The sequence below is a fragment of the Emydura macquarii genome, unplaced genomic scaffold (assembly GCF_026122565.2).
Source record: "Emydura macquarii macquarii isolate MOO-44397 ecotype Brisbane River unplaced genomic scaffold, CSIRO-AGI_Emac_v2 contig_629, whole genome shotgun sequence".
NCBI lineage: Eukaryota > Metazoa > Chordata > Testudines > Chelidae > Emydura > Emydura macquarii.
Genome location: NW_027130766.1, coordinates 8,199,532 through 8,219,458, shown reverse-complemented (window position 1 = coordinate 8,219,458; position 19,927 = coordinate 8,199,532). Strand labels below are relative to the sequence as shown.

Below are 19,927 nucleotides of genomic sequence, written 5' to 3'. Positions count from 1 at the left end.
ATAAATCTTATTGTCTATAATAAACTCTATACAAATACTTCTGCTGGTAGTTAGATTTTATATTAAAAACTAGAGGGCAGCAGATCCAAAAGGCTTGAAAACCTTATATCTTGGGCAGACGTGTCCAGATGGTAATAAATAAAATAATAATAATTAACCAAAGAAAAGGGTTGACAGTTCACAAAGTCCTACGTTATTTATATAAACAAAGAACATTCAGCATTTCTTGTGTACAGCTTTTTAAATGTCAGGTTTTAAATATATTATTTTTAGCATTGTTTTAAAGTATATTTTAATAAAATGCCCATTCTAGAAATGCATGTTTTCTCTTGAAGTCCAGCTATTCTTTTTCATCTGTAGTTTACAATTAGTTTGTCCAGATACTTCCTTTAGCCTCCATCTTCTAACTCCAAAATTCTCCTTGTGATCTGATTAATCCAACCCATCACTTGACTGTTTGCCTTCCTAACAAGTTAATATCCCATGTTGATGCGTACTAAATAAGAACATAGACAGATAAATAGGTGTACCACACTGTGAGGTATCAAAGAATGGAACCTAGGTCAATCATATTTTAGGTGTTCACAAACAAGTGAGCTGGAACTGGTTAAAAATTTTCATTTGAAATTTTTTTTAAATTAAAAATTGCTTTTTTTAAAAAATCAAAACAGAAATTTACATGGGACATGTCTGATTTCAATGAAAATTTGTGGGGGTCATCAAAAAAAATTCAACTGACAGCTGAACATTTTGAGTGTTTGGCTGCCAAAAACTGAAATATTTTCCGTTTTGGGGTTTTCATTTTTTCCCAACAAAACTATAAAAATGTTGAAGAAAAATTTAATTCTCATAAAATAAATTATTTTCCAACAAACTCTAGTAATAAGGAGCAAAAGAGCCTGATTTTCAGACATGCTGAACAATCTGAATGGCAGCTGAAGTCAATAGGAGTTCTGGATACTCAGCATGTCTGAAATTCAGGCCAACAATCTCTGCGGTCCAGACCTGCAGTTCCTCCCTAAATTTCACATCAGCACATTCACTAAATCAGGAGACAATCCCAACAGTGATGGGACAAATGGCAGTGAAGTACAATAATAAACGGAGACTTTGGCAAACAGAATCAACACAAGTGGATATTCAGGCTGAGAGGACTGGAAAATGAAGCCATGGAAGAGAGACAGCATGGAGCTGCATGAGCAACTCCTTGCAATTTGCACTCCCCAGCAAACATATGCATGCCAGACAAAACAGTTCTGTTCTGACAGATATTATGTCAATGGGAGAAAATGATACTGTGCTCTTTCATATCTGCTCATCCTTCGTTTTAATGGGTTTGCACATGCATTCTGTTGCTTAGCCTGCACTGAAACAAGGATTACAAAAGAGGGTAAAAGTCTCAAAGGCTTAGGAAAAATGTACTTCTAAAATACACAAAATCCAACCCTCATGACCCAACCCTTTCTTAGTGGCATGTTAGGACTAGTTGATGATCACCCCCACCCCAGATAGCAGAAAGAAAATTCCTTAATGTTTTGTCTAAATTGAATAAAACTGGTAATACTGGATTGGTGACTCTAAGCTAATTTTAATTGTACTCCTTTAGTGCTCAGCAGGTCCAACCAGACATATCTGTCACTTAAAAGCACCAGGGCTGGAATGAACCTGGCTGATTCTAAACAAAATTTTTGGATTCTTTTAAACTACTTTTCCACTCCCCCAATCTTATGGTCTGCTCTAAATGATAAAGGCTGGAGTGGTCTCATAGGTACCCTCTCCTACCCTTATGTCAAGGATGAGGGAGGAGGTGGCTATGCAAGCTCTGGGCCATGGAAGGATTCCCTTGCTCTGGGGGAATCCTTAGATGCCTGCCTGAGATGGGTTTAAGCACCCCTTGCACCACTGGAATCTCCAATAAGAAACAAGGAATCACAAGCTTTGGACTACAAAACTTGTAGACATTTTAAAGAAAATAATCATACCTACTTTCTAAATAGATCCAGAGGGATAGCCGTGTTAATCTGTATACAGCAAACACAACGAGAGTCCTGTAGCACTTTAAAGACTAACAAATTTAATATCTGCAGGCATAAGCTTTCGTGGGCTGTAACCCACTTCGTCAGATGTAAGGAATAGAAATCACATAAGAGGTGTATATATATATATATACATACATATCCAAGGGTAAGTAACAACAATAGGGAAGGTAGATAAAAGTAAAGTCCATTCAGTTAGAGTAGTTGAGGCTTATTCACAACCATTGATTAGGAAGTGAGAATGTGTGAACAGTGACAATTACTTCTTGTAATGAGAAAACCATTCCATGTTGACTGTTCCTGATCACCTTCCTCTCTTCTAAGTGCCTTAAAATGGATTCCTTGAGGACCTGCTCCATGATTTTTCCAGGGATCGAGGTGAGGCTTACAGGTCTGTAGTTTCCTGGATCCTCTTTCCTCCCTTTCTTGAAGATGGGCACTATATTTGCTTTTTTCCAGTAATCAGGGACCTCCCCCAGTTGCCATGAGCTTTCAAAGATAATAGGTAATGTTTCTGAAATCGGATCAGCCAACTCCCTCAGCACCTTTGGGTGCATTGCATCTGGCCCCATGGCTTGTGTATGTCCAATCTTTCTAAATAGTCTTGGACCTGTTCCTTCAGCACTGTGGGATGTTGTTTTCTCTGTTGTGATTTCTATTCCTTACATCTGACGAAGTGGGTTACAGCCCAAAAAAGCTTATGCCTGCAGAAATTAAATTTGTTAGTCTTTAAAGTGCTACAGGACTCTCATTGTTTTTTCTAAATAGAGATTTTCATCCATATATCTCCAGGTGAGACAGAAGAACAACAAAATATTATCTTCATTTCACAATGGGTACAGTGAGGCACAGAGAGATGAAATTACTTATCCAATGCCATATAATAGACCAGTGGCAGAGCTAGGAATGCAACCCAGATCTCTCGCTGCTACATAAGGGGCCTATCCAATGGCCCATATTGGTGCTCACAGAAAAGGTTAATTATGTCACACAGAGATGTTACTATTGATTATGCATTATTTCTGACTATATGACAAATAGAACAAGAGTGCAACCACTTAATACAAAGCTACAGTTCTATTGGCCAAACCTGGTGGCATCACAAAGCACAAGAGTAGAGCGCAAATCACCAAAATCCCAATTAATTTGTTTTGTTTTTGATCTAAGATTAGAATAATTTTATGTGAATGTACATTTACATTTCTAAAATGTAATATTTCTTATCAATATCTTAATATTCATCACTACATGATTTCAGAGTAATACTAACATGGATGATTACTTATTATATTTATGGTTTCTGTTATGGATATTGGAGTATCATTTTTTTCACAAGATGTATTTCACTGACAAAATGTTTGATTTTAAAAGGTATTATTATAATCAAAGTGAAACACAGATACTATATTATTAACTGGAACATAATTACGGATATATTCACGTGCTATATAAGGCTACATGGGTTATGTGTGTTTTCTTTTAACTGTGAAATGATAGTGTTCATGATTCAAAGGAATAGCTGAAGGGAAAACAGCTCAATAAAGATAATGGATTTCAAGAAGGCAGACGTTAGCAAACTCAGGGAGTCGGTAGGTAAGATCCCATGGGAAGCAAGTCTAAGGGAAAGATATTTTGAGAGAATTGGCAGTTTTTCTAAGTGATGTTATTTAAGGGCACAAGAGCAAACTATACCACTGTGTAGAAAAGATAAGAAATATGGCAAGCAATCGTGATCTGGAACTCAAGAGTCCTACAAAAAGCAAAAACTAGATCAAATTACAAAGAATGAACATAAACAAACAACACAAGCACGTAGGGACAAAATTAAAAAGGCTAAGGCACAAAACAAGATTAAACTCGCTAGAGATATAAAAGGTAACAAGAAAACATTCTACAAATATATTAGAAGCAAGAAGACGACCAAGGACAGCATAGGCCTGTTACTCAATGAGGGGAGGAAGACAATAAAAGGAAATGTATAAATGGCAAAAGTGCTAAATGACTTCTTTGTTTCAGTTTTCACCATAAAGTTCAGTAGCAATTAGTGAGCACAAGAGAAAATGAGGGAGGATTTGAGCTAAAAGAGAAAGAGCAAGTTAAAAATTACTTAGACAAGTTAACTGTCTTCAAGTCGCCGGGGTCTGAATAAATACATCCTAGAATACTCAAGGAGCAGACTAAGGAGATATCTGGGCCATTAGCAATTATCTTTGAAAACTCATGGAAGACGGGAGAGAATCCAGAGGACTGTAAGATGGCAAATATAGTGCCAATCTATAAAAAAGGAAGTAAGGACCACCCAGGGAATTACGGACCAGTCAGCTTGCCTTCTGTCAATTCTATCGTGGAAAGTAAGGGAAATATGAAAATGGAATTACTTCTGTGAGTAAAATTACAAAGAAAGTAGTGAAAAAACCTATGCAAAAAAGGCTTGATTTTCAAAGGTACTGAGTAAAGAAAAGATAGACTAGAACTTCCTGTAAATAAAGTACTGCATGATTAGCTCACACTTCCTCCCACCCAGGATAGCTTAAATCCAGTTAATAGAGACATGAAATCTTTATCACATTAGGAAATAGGAACCATTATTATAATAGAATTATATAATTCTAATGTTGTAGCAAAGAAGCCATCAGGGATCTGGTCATGGCTTCCTGATTATCAGGCCAATTTTGCCAACCCTGATGGAGTTTTGAAAGGCATGCTCTAAGGATCACCCACCAGCTGATTATAGCCCGAGCACAGCCCTATTTGCCCTGACATGCCTCCAAAGGTGGAAAGGGGAGGAGATGAAGAAGTCAGCTATAGTGAATTTACATCTACTGAGAAATCCCTTTTGCACTGCTTGAGCAGCACAAAGGGTGTGGGGCAGTGGGGCATGAGATTGGGGTTGGGAGAGCATCTGGACCATAAACTGACCAGTATCTAGAAACAAAATATTTCTCATTCTGTCTCTGAATATGTTACTGAAATGAGTAACTAGTTTCTGGAAGCCATTTAAAGTTGGTTAAACCCATTCTGCATGGCATAAGAGACGTACATCACAGACCTCCAGATGGTTTTAAAATATAAGTTTTTTGGGGTAGCACGAGGAATTGTAAGACACAGCAACATTTTATTTGAGGCAGTCGCTATAGTCAGTGTCCAGATCTTATTTCTTCATTTCACAGTAAGCAGAAAGATTTAAACAGTCTCAAAGATGCATGATCTTTAGCCCCACAGGCTGAACAGTGCAGTAATGGGTGAGTGTTGGTGCTCTGTTGGAGGTGCCCTTAGATAAGGTATTAACAAAAGTATCTTCTGTTGATCTCTGGAGGTTTTGCAATCTGGAAGTTAAAGGCTACCATGGCACTTATCAAAAAGAGTAAGGAATGACTCAAGTCCACTGGTAAACATTCACTTTCTCAGAAATTCAGCTTCTAATGTGCAGTGATATATAAGCAATTTCAGACTACACAATGACTGTTCCTCTTACTTACAAAATCATTGCAATATATTTGTACTTTAAACTCAACATTTTTTATGTAATACTTGAGATTATGAAGGTAAATCATTACAGCTCTTTAAACATTTAACTGTAAGTCTCCTTAATCCTTTTGTCTACTGGATAGTGTGAACAGATGTTTAAGATGTAAGAAATATGAATAGTATATATAAGATTCCTGTGACAAAGTACATTTGCTTCAGTTGGGAGCTGCTGTTTTGTTAGCCATGCTCAAGTTCCAACATGAATTTCTTCCTGTAAAATAATGTCCTAATTACACCACAAGTGGCTGATTTAAGAAGGCATGTGGAGGCCTCTAGTGATGAATATATAACAAGTGGGTTAGAGTGATTTGGACAAAACGTGCCAAAAGAAAAAGACTTGCTTTTGATACCCACACCTCAATATGTGGCATGTGGAGCCCCTAAATGTTAGAAACAAAAATAAAAACCTAATCAAAATGTTCATGAACCTCCTTCATTCCCTGACTCAACTCAAGGATCCTTTCCCTTTAGCTGCATAGTATTTTACAGACAAAAAACCACTGCTTGATAGTCTTTTAGATGGTATTAAAAATGGTATTTATTGTCCTTTTTTGGAAGAAAAAGATTAATTAAGATGGCCTAAGCTGTTGTTATTGTTATTGTAGTCTGATCTTGTCCCAAGGAAAACAGCAGCAAAGGTAGAAAAGGCAGCTTCTTATGACTGGGGTGCAGACTTTCACTTGCAGCATTGCATTTGGTGATTTCAACCATAAATATTTCCTCCCATTTCTAGAAAGTTTCAGCTTATTGTTATACCAGACCAGGACTTCACCTGGAGTTTTGAAGACCCCCTTGCCATTGTTTTTTAACTTCAACATTCAATTTATGATAATCTTGTTTCTAACTTCTGCTTACTTTTACAAACAAACAACTTTATACACCTGAGTTGAACTTTTGTTATCTTGGATAATTGAGTACAGAACTCTGCACAATATGTCCTCGTCTATATGTGCAGAGAAAGAGCTGCCCCTACAAACTACAGAAATTATTGCTTCTCGCTGTTGTCACTGAACAGGGGGCTTGCTTTTTTTTAAATTTACTTCAATACACTGTACCTCTTGGTCACATCTGGCATGAAAAATATTCATTCTGAGTGTTAGAGAAAATGGCATTTTGAGGATGCACCATTTGGACTAAGAGGACGTGGGAAATAATTTGCTTACAGGGTGGAGAAGTATCCCAAGTTCTCATCTCTCCCCACCTCACTGTGCAAATATTTAATTTAAAGCAGATGGAAAGTATACAATTTGATGAAGATTAGAACTGAACATTATCTTTGTATTACATGCTATCTTGATATAAAATATATGGGCAATTGCTACAGAGCTACCACTGTTACATATTTCAGCTGCCCCACTCCATGCCACATCAGTGTATAAAGTGTCATTATTATTATAAGAATAATTTTAACAGGGTTTCATCTGACTGGAAAGCATAGCACATGAGAGATAATGTTACAGCAAAGAGCAGATAAAGAAGGATAAAATGTAGCATAATAAAATAGCCATTTTCTTGTGGCATGTCAGCTGCACTCTATATGTGACACACACACCAATCAGCACACAGTGTTCAATTCCCAATTCAGAGGAAAAAACAAATACTATCAAGTTTGCTGTTTCTGCTTTAAGGGATCACTATCCATATTTGTGAGTTGGTCTTACCTACACTATATATAGCCTTTTATTTCCTCTGAAGCTTTGTCCTGCACTATTTATCATTGTGCAAGAACCACTCTAGCATATATTTAGAGAGAGAGAAACCTCCTCCCATGTTGAGATTTAGAAGGGTGTTAGGAAAATTGCCAGGACACGTTGTAATATTGAACAAGGAACTCCTTCTCCTCTGAATGCACATTTACACTGGGAGTCTATTCAAGACTACAACAAGGGAGTTCTTCAGCACTGTACTAATCAAGTCCCACCTAAGAACTGGCCTGAGATCAGCAACTCATTTCACACTGACAATTAACAAGCAGGAGAGAGCCATGACTTTTGTACACTATCAACCTGAGCAACTATCAATGGCCAAGGTGAAAGGTTCTATACCCTATTACCAGGTCCTGAAGTCAGACAGTTTTTGGTTTAATCTCATTACAATTAAAGAAATGCATACCTTACACACAAAGGTTTGCATGAACACAGGACTGAAGAGAGGTGTGTCCCCTTCCTTGCACTTCAGTGGGTTGGTTAGCAAATAGATGAGTAATACTAAATGACACACACGTTAGCACACTCCTGCATGAGTCACCCTCATTGTCCTCTAAAATATATTGAACTTCATTCAGTCACACAGGTAAAAATTCTTCAGGAAATTAAATAATCTCTGAATGTTTCTGTGAATACCTTATTTCACTAGACAAAATCCACTCAGCCTCTACTGCTCCTTTTCCTGAAAGCAGTTGCTGTACATGAATCTGTAGCTTGTTTTTACAGAATGTTCAGGAGTGACTCTTACTGGAAGAGGAAGAAGGTAACAGCCAGAGGGTAGAAGGGAAAGAGAAAGAAGATGGGTGGTATATTAACACCCACAAAAGATTTAATTATAACCTTTCAGAAATTGCTAAGAAACTAGGTCCTTCCCTCAGGATCACGAGTCATCAAGCAAGAGTTATTCTGATGACCACAGCTAACTTGTATTTTCACTGATTGGTTGACGGACCCTCTAGCCTTTTTGGTGATTTGAACTGTCATTCACCTGTTTCTGCAATTAAATTTCTCTTAATAAACACTATTGTTAATGTTCCCATTTGCCTTCAAACTCAGAAATAATGATTACTACAAACACCAGGATAACAGAGAAATAGTCAGGGGGAAAGAGAGGAGAATGGTGGGAAGGAATAAGAGAAGCAGTAAAGAGAAAGAAAAGAAATGGGTAGAGATAGGAGGAAGAGAAAGAAAAGGAGGGCACATGTTTTAATTCCAGGAAGTAAAGCTGCTATTTTTATGGCCCTGAGCTGCAGCGTCACTACTTTGAGCCACACTGCTGGTGCCTACTAATTGGGAGGCAACATATCTGGCCATGGAACAATCACCCAATTAAAGAGGATCCTTGGCCTGACTGAAATCTATGACAAAACTTCAACTGATTTCAATGGAGCCAGGAACTCACCCCTGGTATAGCATTGCATCATGGCTTCTGGCATCGGGACTGTAGCAAAAGAAAAGGGACATATCCAGAATGTTCCTACACTTCAGTGATCCCCAGCTGACATTTGCAGCTGGTGTAAGTTAGAGCAGCCTTCAGATGTTTCATCAGTGGAGTGACTGCTAATTTTTACAGTTGTCAAAAATCAGACTCCCCTATTTTAATAACTTTTATAAAGATAAACAACTAAACCAATATTTGGCAAACTAAACTAATCTATCAAATTAAAGGGACCAGTCTAAAATCTTCAAATTCCTTTAGAAAATAGCTAAGTGGACTGTACATTTGTGTGCACGTATGGGTTGGTGGGTGGGAGGGAGGAAAGAAATGTCTGTGTTTTTTGCTTAAAAATGTTTTTGAAAAAAGGAAACAAGTGTACTGGTATAGCAGAATGTTTTTTTACTAACATGCCAATATAATTGGTTAATCATTAATACACAGAGTACAACCAATCGTAGTTGCCAAAATACAGTTCAAATTAATACATTTACTTTTATCTGTTGACCATATAAAACATGAAAAGAATATTTAATAAAAGGTTATTTGTTTCACTTTAACTTCAGCCACACAAGAGTGCAAAGAGTGTTGGAGGTAAATACGTCTACAGATTAATTAACTTGGCTAAACTTAATCCCTGGTATAGCTCCATTGATTCAGTTACTGCTGTGGAAATGAAGGTGAACAATGAGATTTCAAATGCTCTTGCCCCTGTTATTTAAGTTGCATTTACTTACATCTTATGACAAAATAATATTCTTTGTGTTTATTTTCAGGGGTATTGCAAGTCTGTCCATTTTAAATTAAAGTAAGGATTTCTTGTTTAAAACCGGTATTATGTTCATATTTAACATACCTCACCTTTCCTAATGTCACAAATGCTTAATGTCTTTTTAAATGTTAATGCTGTTTTGCATTTACTATCAAATAAATAAAAATGGTAAATACAAAAGTAAATCTTTCTAATCATTTGCCTAATTAGATTTTTTTTTACACAAACATACTACTGTTATTCTAAACTGTCTCTTGGGCAGTGACTATTGTCTTGTCAGTAGAAATATATTATTGATTCTAACTAAGTTTTATGTCCTTTGTCACATACACACACCTCTGCTTTTTTAAAATCATAATCTACAAATAGGGAGTAAAAGTATTTCCTTTGGTTTTTTTTCAGAAGGGTTATATAGACTCTAGCAGCAGATACAATGCAATAAATCTTTCAGTAGCTTAAATGTGTTTTATCTTTTCTCTAAAATAATCACAAAGATGCCCCCACTACTGAGGACTTTTCCTGGCACACGTGAACAGATTACAGTTCTGTTACATTACTCAGATAATGGGGGCAATATGCTGAAAGTTGGTGGTGTTGACCCCAATTAAACCGTGTGTCAGGAGAGGTGGAGTTTATAGTTGTCAGGCCTCTTTTTTGAGACTCCGTATAAAGGTTCAAGAAGCATACAGTGCTCTCCACTCTGGCTGCTTTGAATCTTGTGGTGCTTCAGCTATTTCATTAAAACAAAAACTATCAATGGCACTCTCCAGCCGAAGCTACCTTACCAATACAAGCTCCACTTTCCAGCCTACGGCACCAAGCCTAAATGGTTTGACCTACAAGAAAACAGCTATCCGAAAGTATCATGCACCAAGTGTCTATGGAGGAGCCGGTGGCTATGGCACCCGCATTTCTACCAGCACTAACTATGGGGGAGGCTTTGGTGGTGGCTTTGGCAGTGGATTTCAGTTCAAAACCAGCAGTAATGACATCCTGCTTGCTGGAAATGAGAAACTGACCATGCAGAATCTGAATGACCGTTTGGCTTCCTATTTGGAGAAAGTTCATTCTCTAGAAAAGACCAACTCTCAGCTTGAAAAGCAGATCAGGGACTGGTATGTGAATAACAACTCAGCTACACGGCATGACCACAGTCCATATTTTAAAACAATTGAAGACCTCCAAAACAAGGTAAGAAATTATAGGCACATTAACTATTTAACTTCGACAAGATGCAGGTTAAATTGTGATGTGACAGATTGACTTTACACATTTTATATTTCTATAAAAATGTCTATGGATATGTGTAACCTAACAGTTCAAAATCTATCCTAAAAGACTGAATTCATTCTTTTATCATTATATAACATAGTTTTTCAGCTGTAAATTTCAAAGTGGGACTATCCAGAGAAGATACAATTATCCCTATTTTACAGCTAGGGAAACTGAGGCACAGAGAAGTGAAGTCACTTGCCCAAGGTCATACACCGAGTCAAGAGCATGCGTGAAGATAGAATTCATGTCTCCTGTCTCTCATAATAGTGCCCTATCCAATTAACCACACTCACAACTGGAGTATAAGAATATCAAACTTTAATTCTTTCCTCAGTATTGTTGCAGGCCAGACACTCTAAGTAAAGACACTTACATTCATTTTAATACAAATTATTTCAGAAATTCTAAGTACACTCCCAGAGAGGACTTTAAGGTTTTGAAAGTTCTGTTACAGTCTGTCATAATCTACATATCAATGGATCACCAAACACTCAATGACAAGTAACATCTTTCTTAATATCACTGACACAAAAAACCCCCAAATAACGAAAAAACCAAGATAAAGTGACATTAAGGATCACTTTTACCTACAAAAGGCAGGAAATTTAGAGTAAATGGTAAAACTACTTTCTTAGCTCATCTTAAATTTTCTGTTAAAAAGGTCTCCCAGCATCCATCAGTTTTATTTATCTGGGCACAAGTGGGTGGATTAAAGATAGCATTTCGGTTATCTCCACAGATTTTCTTGTATTCGCGGGCTTCATATCAGACTTTCAGACTTGTTTACTTCTTCTTGTATGTGTGTGCGTGTTTAATCTAATCTTTATTCTCTCACACCTGGACAACAGTAAATAAACAGACGATTGTTACCTGGGAGATGGTGTTTATTGAGGAAATCTTAAAATAAGTTCTCTTTGCTGTTTCATAATTCACTGATTTCCCCAAGTAATTTTAATTGTCATTTTTTATTTAAACATTTTGCTTAACTATCAATGTTTTTGTATAAATAGTAATCTTTTTTCAACTGTTTAACTAGTAGCAAAGGAAAATGTCTCATAATTTCACATATCAACCCCCATGTTGCCAGTGTCACAAATGTTAAATTCTAAAGAGATGCCCTCTGACAGCAAGATGTTCAGCAATGTGGATTAAAGTTTTAATCCTTATTTTAAAATGAAGTTCATTATAGATCTAGAAGGAAGTCATTTTCTGACTACTATCCTCAGCAAACTTGATGCAGCTTTCATTTACAATAAACCAACCACCAGACTTTGACCTCCATAAGATTGTGAGTTATCATACTATCTGACATATATAAACTCAAAAGCTTGTCTCGCTCACCAACAGAAGCTGATCCAATAAAAGATATTCCCTTACCCATCTTGTCTCTCCAATATCTACCTATAGGCATTCTTCATGAGCTTCCATATTTATACCTGCAAGAAAATCTCCCTTGTCAAAATATCACCACCTACAGAATGCATGGCTCCTAAGGTTATGACATGATGTGGGAGGAATGTATTATACTATGGAAAGAATCAATTCATATATATGACATCATACTTAATGTAACATTTACATCATGGTTTTTTATGCTTCTGAAGATTTTTCAAAAGTTTTTAAAAAAGTGGCCTGCCTTCTTAAATACTTTTCTGAATTTTAATAAAAATGGGTTCTTCAGCCCATTTAAATTTTTTTTCTGATGGAAATGTGAGCCTTGAGATTTTGATAGGCCTCTCTCCTCAAGACTTATATTTTAAGTTTTCCATGGACTTGAGGTTTTTCATTTTTTACAACTTCACCTGGTCTGGGTAAATACTTTTTGGCCAGCCTACAAGACACATTTTATAAATTACCCTAAATTCATTTAACTCCTCCTGTTTTATGAATGTTAAGGCACGAATGAAATTTTTGGTTTCAGAGCACACACAAATATCCTATAACCATATTATAAAGACCTTATTTATATCAAAAGCCTGATACTAAATTACAGCCAGATTTTCAAAAGTGCACTAGAACAAATGTGTATGTGCATTCTTGATTTGAGTCAACACAAACTCCAATGAACACACAAACTCTAATTTGCATGCACACACAGGTACTGCAGGTATGCAGAGATATCAAGCTTGTGAAGGTGCATTGGAGATTGTGTGAGTGCAGGTCAGGCTTGCACAAATGTTGATTGGGTTTTTTAAACAATCAGGGCCTTATTTATTCCATCTGGCATTTGTTCATGCCATAGAGTAACACGTTCTCGTTGCTGCTTCTGATCTGTTTGCATTCTAATCAGCTTTGAGAACCATCCTAGGTAAGGTCTATAGACTCCCCTTCATGTTTAAACCTATTGGTAGGGAACATGGAGAAACCAACACCTTGCCCCCATGGAAGCAGGTCCGTGGCAGCTGGTGAAGCGAATAGCCATGTATACACATAGAGACTGAGGATTCATGAGGCTCCACCCTTTTTGATCTCAGGTCTTTTGTGTAAAGGGTCTCACTTACCTTTAGTAAAATGGCTCAACCTCTTCCCTCCATGGAGAAGAGAAGCCATAGAGGAGAGTTAATTCTGCTTCTTGCTTCTATCAGCACTAAATACTCACAGAAATCTACCAGTGTTTGAGTGGAGCATGTGATGCAAATTGGATGCTCCCAGATTCCGTATTTCTCATGAACCTTGATTCATCATATAGACCCACAGACTTCTAAACACAAAGGATTAATGGGCTTCAGCAGGATCCCAGGAAGAGAGGAAAATGTCAGAGTCCTTGCTTTCTTCTTCCACTGCTTTTGGAAGTTTCTTTTACCTTAGGTTTGATCTACACAGATCTACATCAGTCAAGGGTAAACTGCACTGCTGATCAACATAGTTATGTGGACAAACCCCTTCTCCCCCAGTGTAGACACAGCTATATTGGTGGAAGAGTGCTTCCATTAACATAGCTAACATCATTCAGAGAGTGGTGTTTGTGTACTGACAGAAAAACTCCTTCTGTCAATGTAGGCTTTGTCTAAGGGGCTATGCTGACAGCATTGTATAGTCTCTGAAGTAAACAGGTAACCTCAGATTTGCTTCCATTAACACCATAAGTTAGAATGGAACATACATGCCTATATATCAAGATTTTTAGAACACAGAACAATTGATTGCTGGCAAAAGATTCCATATTTTAAAACATTATCTAAAGTTATTTTTATAATATTTAGATATTGGTTTGATTTGCTAACTCTGGATCACTTGGCAATCTATCATCTTCTTTTCCAGATTGGTGCTGCACATCTGGAAAATGCCCAGCTCATCCTGCAGATTGACAATGCCAAGCTGGCTTCTGATGATTTTAGAATGAAGTAAGTTATATGATAAATTAAGGTGATCGCTTCCCCACTTCTGACAGTCAAGTGATTTCTTTGAAAGCCAGCTGGGTCTTCTGACAAATGTGAGTTTTAAGGAGGGAATGCCTTCAGACCATTGAAATTGAACTGTAATACAAAATGGACACATTATCCCACGTGCCATATTCCCATAGAAAAACCCTACATATACATTTGTATATCTTGTCTTAGTATTAAAATTATTGGAGTTAAAATTGAGAATTAAACTTTTTGTCACTATATAGTCAGTAAAAAGCTGAGACAGTAATAGTTAGTGATTCTCATATGGTCAGTAATGACATATTAATGATTCTGGAATTAACATTCTTTTGTCAGGTATGAGAGTGAGCTGGCAATCAAACAAAATGTGGAAAATGACCTTGCTGGACTACTCAGAGTCATTGATGACTTGACCTTGTCAAAGGCAGACTTAGAGCTACAGATTGAAGGTGTAAATGAAGAACTGGCTTTCCTCAAGAAAAACCACAAAGAGGTGAGAACAGCAGAGAAACTCATTCACAGTTCACGCTTTTCTCAATGATACAAAGAAAACATTTGACACATGCAAATCTTGTTAATAATGAAAATTACATGGTTAATCTGAAAAAAAAAAAAACCCTTTACTACTGCATTTATAATTTCAGAGACAAAATGAAAAGATAAAACTAAGACTGTTAACCAGTCTTGGTTTCTCCCATTCTTTTCAAGAGGTAGTGTCACCTAACTGAAATCTGGAATTAATCTGCTACTCTGTTAGTGCTAACAGAAAGCCTGAATTATATCACATAGGTTAGGCCTCCTTCGTTACAATCTATATCACAAACTGATTCCCCTTAGCAATCATAGGTCACAGTATTAACTTTTTAATACCTAAATTCTTTCTAACTGTGTAGAAAAATATGACATTTTAGTGGCTCTGAAAATTAAGGAATGATGGTCTTCCTTTAAAGAATATCCTTTGATTCTGTGGGCCATCACTAAATGCAAAAGTAGATTAACTGAAAGACAAGACTTCTTGCCTCTATTCACAGTTCTGATTCTGACTCACTATGACCTTGAGGAAATCATTTCACCTCTGTGTATCTCAGTTTTCCTTGCCATAAAATGGGGAAAACAGTACATCAGAGGGATGTTGTGAGGTTTAAATAATTAATATTTGAAAAGTGACTGAGATTCTCTGATAAAAGGTGCTAACTGAGACCTAGGAATTACTTTTATAGCTCTCCTATTTCTAGGAGAATCTAGGAATCTGTTTCTGTCTTTTTATCTTTCATGACTACACATTTATCTTCCTATTTAAAAGTTTAACTGATGTTCACAAATACAGAATTATTTATAATCATTATTGTCTGTAGGAAGTTGACAAACTGAATAAACAGCTAGGTGGCACAGTTAATGTTGAGGTGGATGCTGCTCCAAGCATTGATCTTGCCAAGATTATGGAAAACATGAGACAGCAATATGACGGCATCGCAGAAAAGAATCGTCAAGAGGCCAAAGACCGCTTTGATAAACAGGTAAAGTCTCACATATCAGCAGGCACCTCACAAGGAGTTCAATCAAGATTTAAACTTGAACTTCACTGTCTTTACACCTTCATTTCCATTTCTTTGTATTTCAGACAGAAGACATGAACCGGGAAGTTGCTATTAACATTGAACAACTGCAAACCAAAAAAACTGAGATCACAGATGTGAGACGCACTTTCCAGGGCCTGGAGATAGAACTGCAGTCCCAGCTTAGCACGGTAAAGCATATCTAAAACTTAACATCAGAAACATCTTTAACAGATAATTGTGTTGATAAACATAATAACTACAAGGTCTTTCAATGTAAACATAATTTAAAAACACAAATAAGTCCTCTTGAATAATACAAGCCCCTAAAGTCCTCTATTATTTCACCTTCTATAGAAAAAGGCTTTAGAAGACACCCTGGCTGAGACTGAAGCACTTTATGGTTCACGACTTGCTCAAATACAGGATGCAATTGGCTATGTAGAGATACAGCTGGTGCAGCTTCGAGCTGACATGGAGAATCAAAGTACTGAGTACAATACTCTCCTGGACATAAAGACTCGGCTGGAAATGGAGATTGCCACATACCGACGCCTACTGGAGGGAGAGGATAGTGGGTAAGGAACTAAGTACCAATAAAGTCTGTTGTTCAGTTCAGCTTTATATCAAGTCAGCAACTATTATAAATACGCTTTAAAAGACTGCCTATGAGAGGGGTAAAAAGGACAGATTACACTTGCATTTAATAAAATGAATGGATAAAGGATGTTTCTGAGTATTAAAATTTGGTCCTGCCAATACTGGTTATTCTACTGGTGGTGTCAGTCTGGATGACACTAAAGAGAATGAATGTCAAAGATAAACAAGCAAACTAAGATGATGTTCTAAAATAGAAACTTTTTGTGAGTATTTTAAAAAATTAGTACAGATGCTTCCCCCACAAAAAGTAACAGTGAAATGACCAATTACAAGTACCCTTTTCGCATATGGTAACATGTCTCTTCTAAACTATGGCATTGAATTGTTCAGCTTCTGGAGCATCCTGACTGACAGCACAAGGCCGCTCTTCTTCATCCTTTGTACCACGGATATCTCTGCAAAGCAGCATGGGGAGTGAAAAGGGGGGCAATCTGGGATTTAGTCATTAATGCATTGTCCCACCTCTTTGCAATAACTATTGCTGATGGATGGAGACAGAAAGAGAGAGAGTACCTGTATTTCAAAATGCACAGAGTAAAAATACCCTGCCCTTCCCCCTGGTGCACATGATGGGTCAGTGCCCTCACCTGGTCTTGCCACTTCCTGTTGCCTCCTTGGCTCCTATCAAGTAAGTCTGTCCTCTTTTTCCATTCCTTATAACCCAAATATAGTAGGGACTCTTCAAGGAGGCCCATCCTCTTTTTCCTGCTGAAAGACAGCATCACCACATTCAGCTACAGAGAGCACATTCTAGAGACTTCTAAAGAAATTGATTGATTCAGTACCAACCAAGCCCCCTCACAGTTACCTGACACTCAGTTCTTTTATTTAGGCTTTGTTCCATTCCCTCCTGGAGATAACTGTTGTAGAACTGAATGAGATTAGTCCAAGGAATTTAACTTTAACAAAAAAAATACCTTGCTGTACTGGGGCTTAAGTGAACAAATTCAATGTACAAAGATCAGTGAGCTCTACATTTTAAAATGTAATAATCACCATTTATTTACAAAGTATGTTTCATATATTTAACAGACATTTCCAGTCAGAGATATCTAAAATAGAAGAGTCTGAGAGAGGTATGTCACTTAAACTTTTGTTTTCATATTTGTATATTTGGTTGCTACTAATATGGATCCATTAAAATTAATTAGGCTGATATAAAACAAATTGAGGTGCTGCAAGTCTTTCAGATAAAAATATGAAATCTTCTGGCAAATTGCCAATTCAATTGCCTGAATATACAACTCTCAGTGTAATGTTTCTATTTAAAGCACCTTAGAACTATACTATTTGTACAAAATTCAAGCAACAAAATGTTCAGGAGGAATAAAAGACTCACTCAAAACAAGCTACTAGTGTCAACTCTGCATATTCAAACTTATGGGATTGGTGCCTCCTGGTGTTAAATTGTATATTCTTCAAGATATCACACACATTTTCCTTGACGCTTCTCGTTTTACATAGGTATTTCCCCACTCCTACCTTAGAACTGGCCTCAGCCCATATGTGAACTGGACAGTACTATTTTGTTTATTCTTTTCCATAACAAGGGATTTTTTCCAGCACCTGGAGCTTTATACTTCCATTTGCCCCAGCTATGACCAGGCACTCTATTGATGTAACACCCGATTACCCAGAATTTTGACTTCAGAATGAAATTAGCATATCATTTATATTTAAGCAGAAGCTCAGTATCTAACATTTTACAATAAATGGCACCTTCATTCATAAACCCACTGTTAAATTGAAGAGCAAAATTATACATGATCAGTAATTTAACTTTTCTTTTTCATATGTGTTTCAAACTTCCTGATGTTTCATTTGATTATATCAAGATGAGAATAAGGGAGAGACCCCTTCCAAATATGTTTGTTCAACAGGCTAGAAAATTAAAAGTATAGAGCTAGTTACTGAAGTAAACATTAAAAACATATTACTCTTTTAATATAAATGTTTTTATTAACACTCTGTGCAACTTTATTTCCAGAAATAAATAAAATTAGGAAGATCAAGACAGTTGTTGAGGAGGTGATTGATGGCAAAGTAGTCTCCTCTGAAGTCAAAGAGATTGAAGAGAAGATATAATAAACACCATCATCAGAGAGATGCCTCTGAGCTTCTTAGAGCTGATGGCAAAAATTACCTGATTAAACTTCAACAGAACTTGATTGGACAATTTGTGAAGTCCACTGGGAGGCTGTCTATTGACTTCAATGGCAGTTGGATCGAGCTGAAAGAAAACTGCCATTATTATTTATTGGGAAACAACTTGCTACTTCCTCGTTTTCTGTCCATTAATCAAAAATTGTTTTGCATTACTAAGTTAGAAGGTGCAAATATCCTTTAAGAATTCTTTACTTATATAGTGACTGGCAGGTTGATTACAGAATGAGGGCCATTCAGTGCGAAAATACTGTGTACAGACACAGTGAATGCCATATTGTTACAAATCCCTGATTATTTCTGTTTGTCTTACCCATGGTACATACGATTATGCAATTACTATGGATCTTCTAAGATTAATGATTTTCAATAACAAGCAATAACTATGTAGCTACATAGTTATGAAAAAGCTTCATTAAACTGTAGTGATCATATAAGTACAAAACACTTCAGAGATCATGCATGTGTCCTGTAGTTTAAAGTTATTGAATCTTTCTTAAACTATCAAAATTGTTTCCTTTGTACTTCTGGTAATAAACTTTATGTGACATATGATATCTGTGCATCTGGGGTTATAACATACAGCACAATGGTGCCTGCTTTTGCTGAATGTGAAGATTAATTTGGTCCCTGTTGTTCCATAGTCTAGTCAAAATATATTAAGCCATGTTTAAAATAACATCTCTTTTCACCTCTAATTAACTTTTTCTGCATCAAATGTATGGCACTTATGTTTATCCCTCAAATATATTCAACAATTCTCAAATGTACATGTAAACAAATAGATGCACAGACAATTCAAACATTTTGTCAAAATGTGGACTGGCTAGGACAAGATTTCCTGAAAGAATATTCTTTACCTCACTGAAATCTTTCTGATAGGCTGACATCTACACTGTTTTGTTGAGTCTTGTCTTTTGCACAACTCCCTGATAAGCAGATACAATGTCACTGAAACCATTTACAAATCAGCATTAGCAGTTAGCCAAGGCTATAAAAGATTAGTCTTGCTTTTTAGTCTGGGGTATAGGCCAGTTAACTATGAATTCCAATTTTAAAGGATCTGGGGAAGTTTGGCCAACCCCCCTCCTTCCAGTGTTCTAAATAAGGATCTTTGATTGCTCTTATTTTGCATTTTGACACTTTCACAGTGGGACTTGCATCTCTGAGTTTTGTCAGCACAATTCCCAAGAGGTTTTTATAATCTGACAAAGAAATGTTAAATATTGCAATGTCATCCGTATAAACCTGTGCAAAGTCTTGTAACCTGTTTAACACTAGATTATCAAACCTCTGAAAGGTGGCTCCTGCATTAATTAACCCAAAAGTTAACACTTTGAACTCAAACAAACGTCTGAACTCTGAGTCTTTGCTGACCAAGGACTGTCAACTGTGAGTGGTGTGCCATGGAGGCAAAAGGGAGTGATG

At 36.7% G+C, this 19,927-nt stretch overlaps 1 protein-coding gene across 1 annotated transcript; it reads left to right on the top strand.

Moving 5' to 3' along the window:
* Nucleotides 1-10,233: 10,233 nt before the first annotated feature.
* Nucleotides 10,234-18,421, top strand: LOC137148466 (keratin, type I cytoskeletal 19-like). The gene is made up of 8 exons (XM_067541280.1): nucleotides 10,234-10,668; nucleotides 14,014-14,096; nucleotides 14,457-14,613; nucleotides 15,476-15,637; nucleotides 15,742-15,867; nucleotides 16,034-16,254; nucleotides 17,369-17,412; nucleotides 18,324-18,421. The coding sequence occupies exons 1-8, from the start codon at nucleotides 10,234-10,236 to the stop codon at nucleotides 18,419-18,421; spliced, it is 1,326 nt and encodes a 441-aa protein (XP_067397381.1).
* Nucleotides 18,422-19,927: the final 1,506 nt, after the last annotated feature.

Excerpts from the sequence above, each read along its gene's own strand:
- LOC137148466 (XM_067541280.1), top strand. The coding sequence starts at position 10,234 with ATGGCACTCTCCAGCCGAAGCTACCTTACCAATACAAGCTCCACTTTC. Across the intron at positions 14,614-15,475 it reads TCAAGAAAAACCACAAAGAG|GAAGTTGACAAACTGAATAA; the intron begins GTGAGAACAGCA and ends TATTGTCTGTAG. Across the intron at positions 16,255-17,368 it reads CTGGAGGGAGAGGATAGTGG|ACATTTCCAGTCAGAGATAT; the intron begins GTAAGGAACTAA and ends TATATTTAACAG.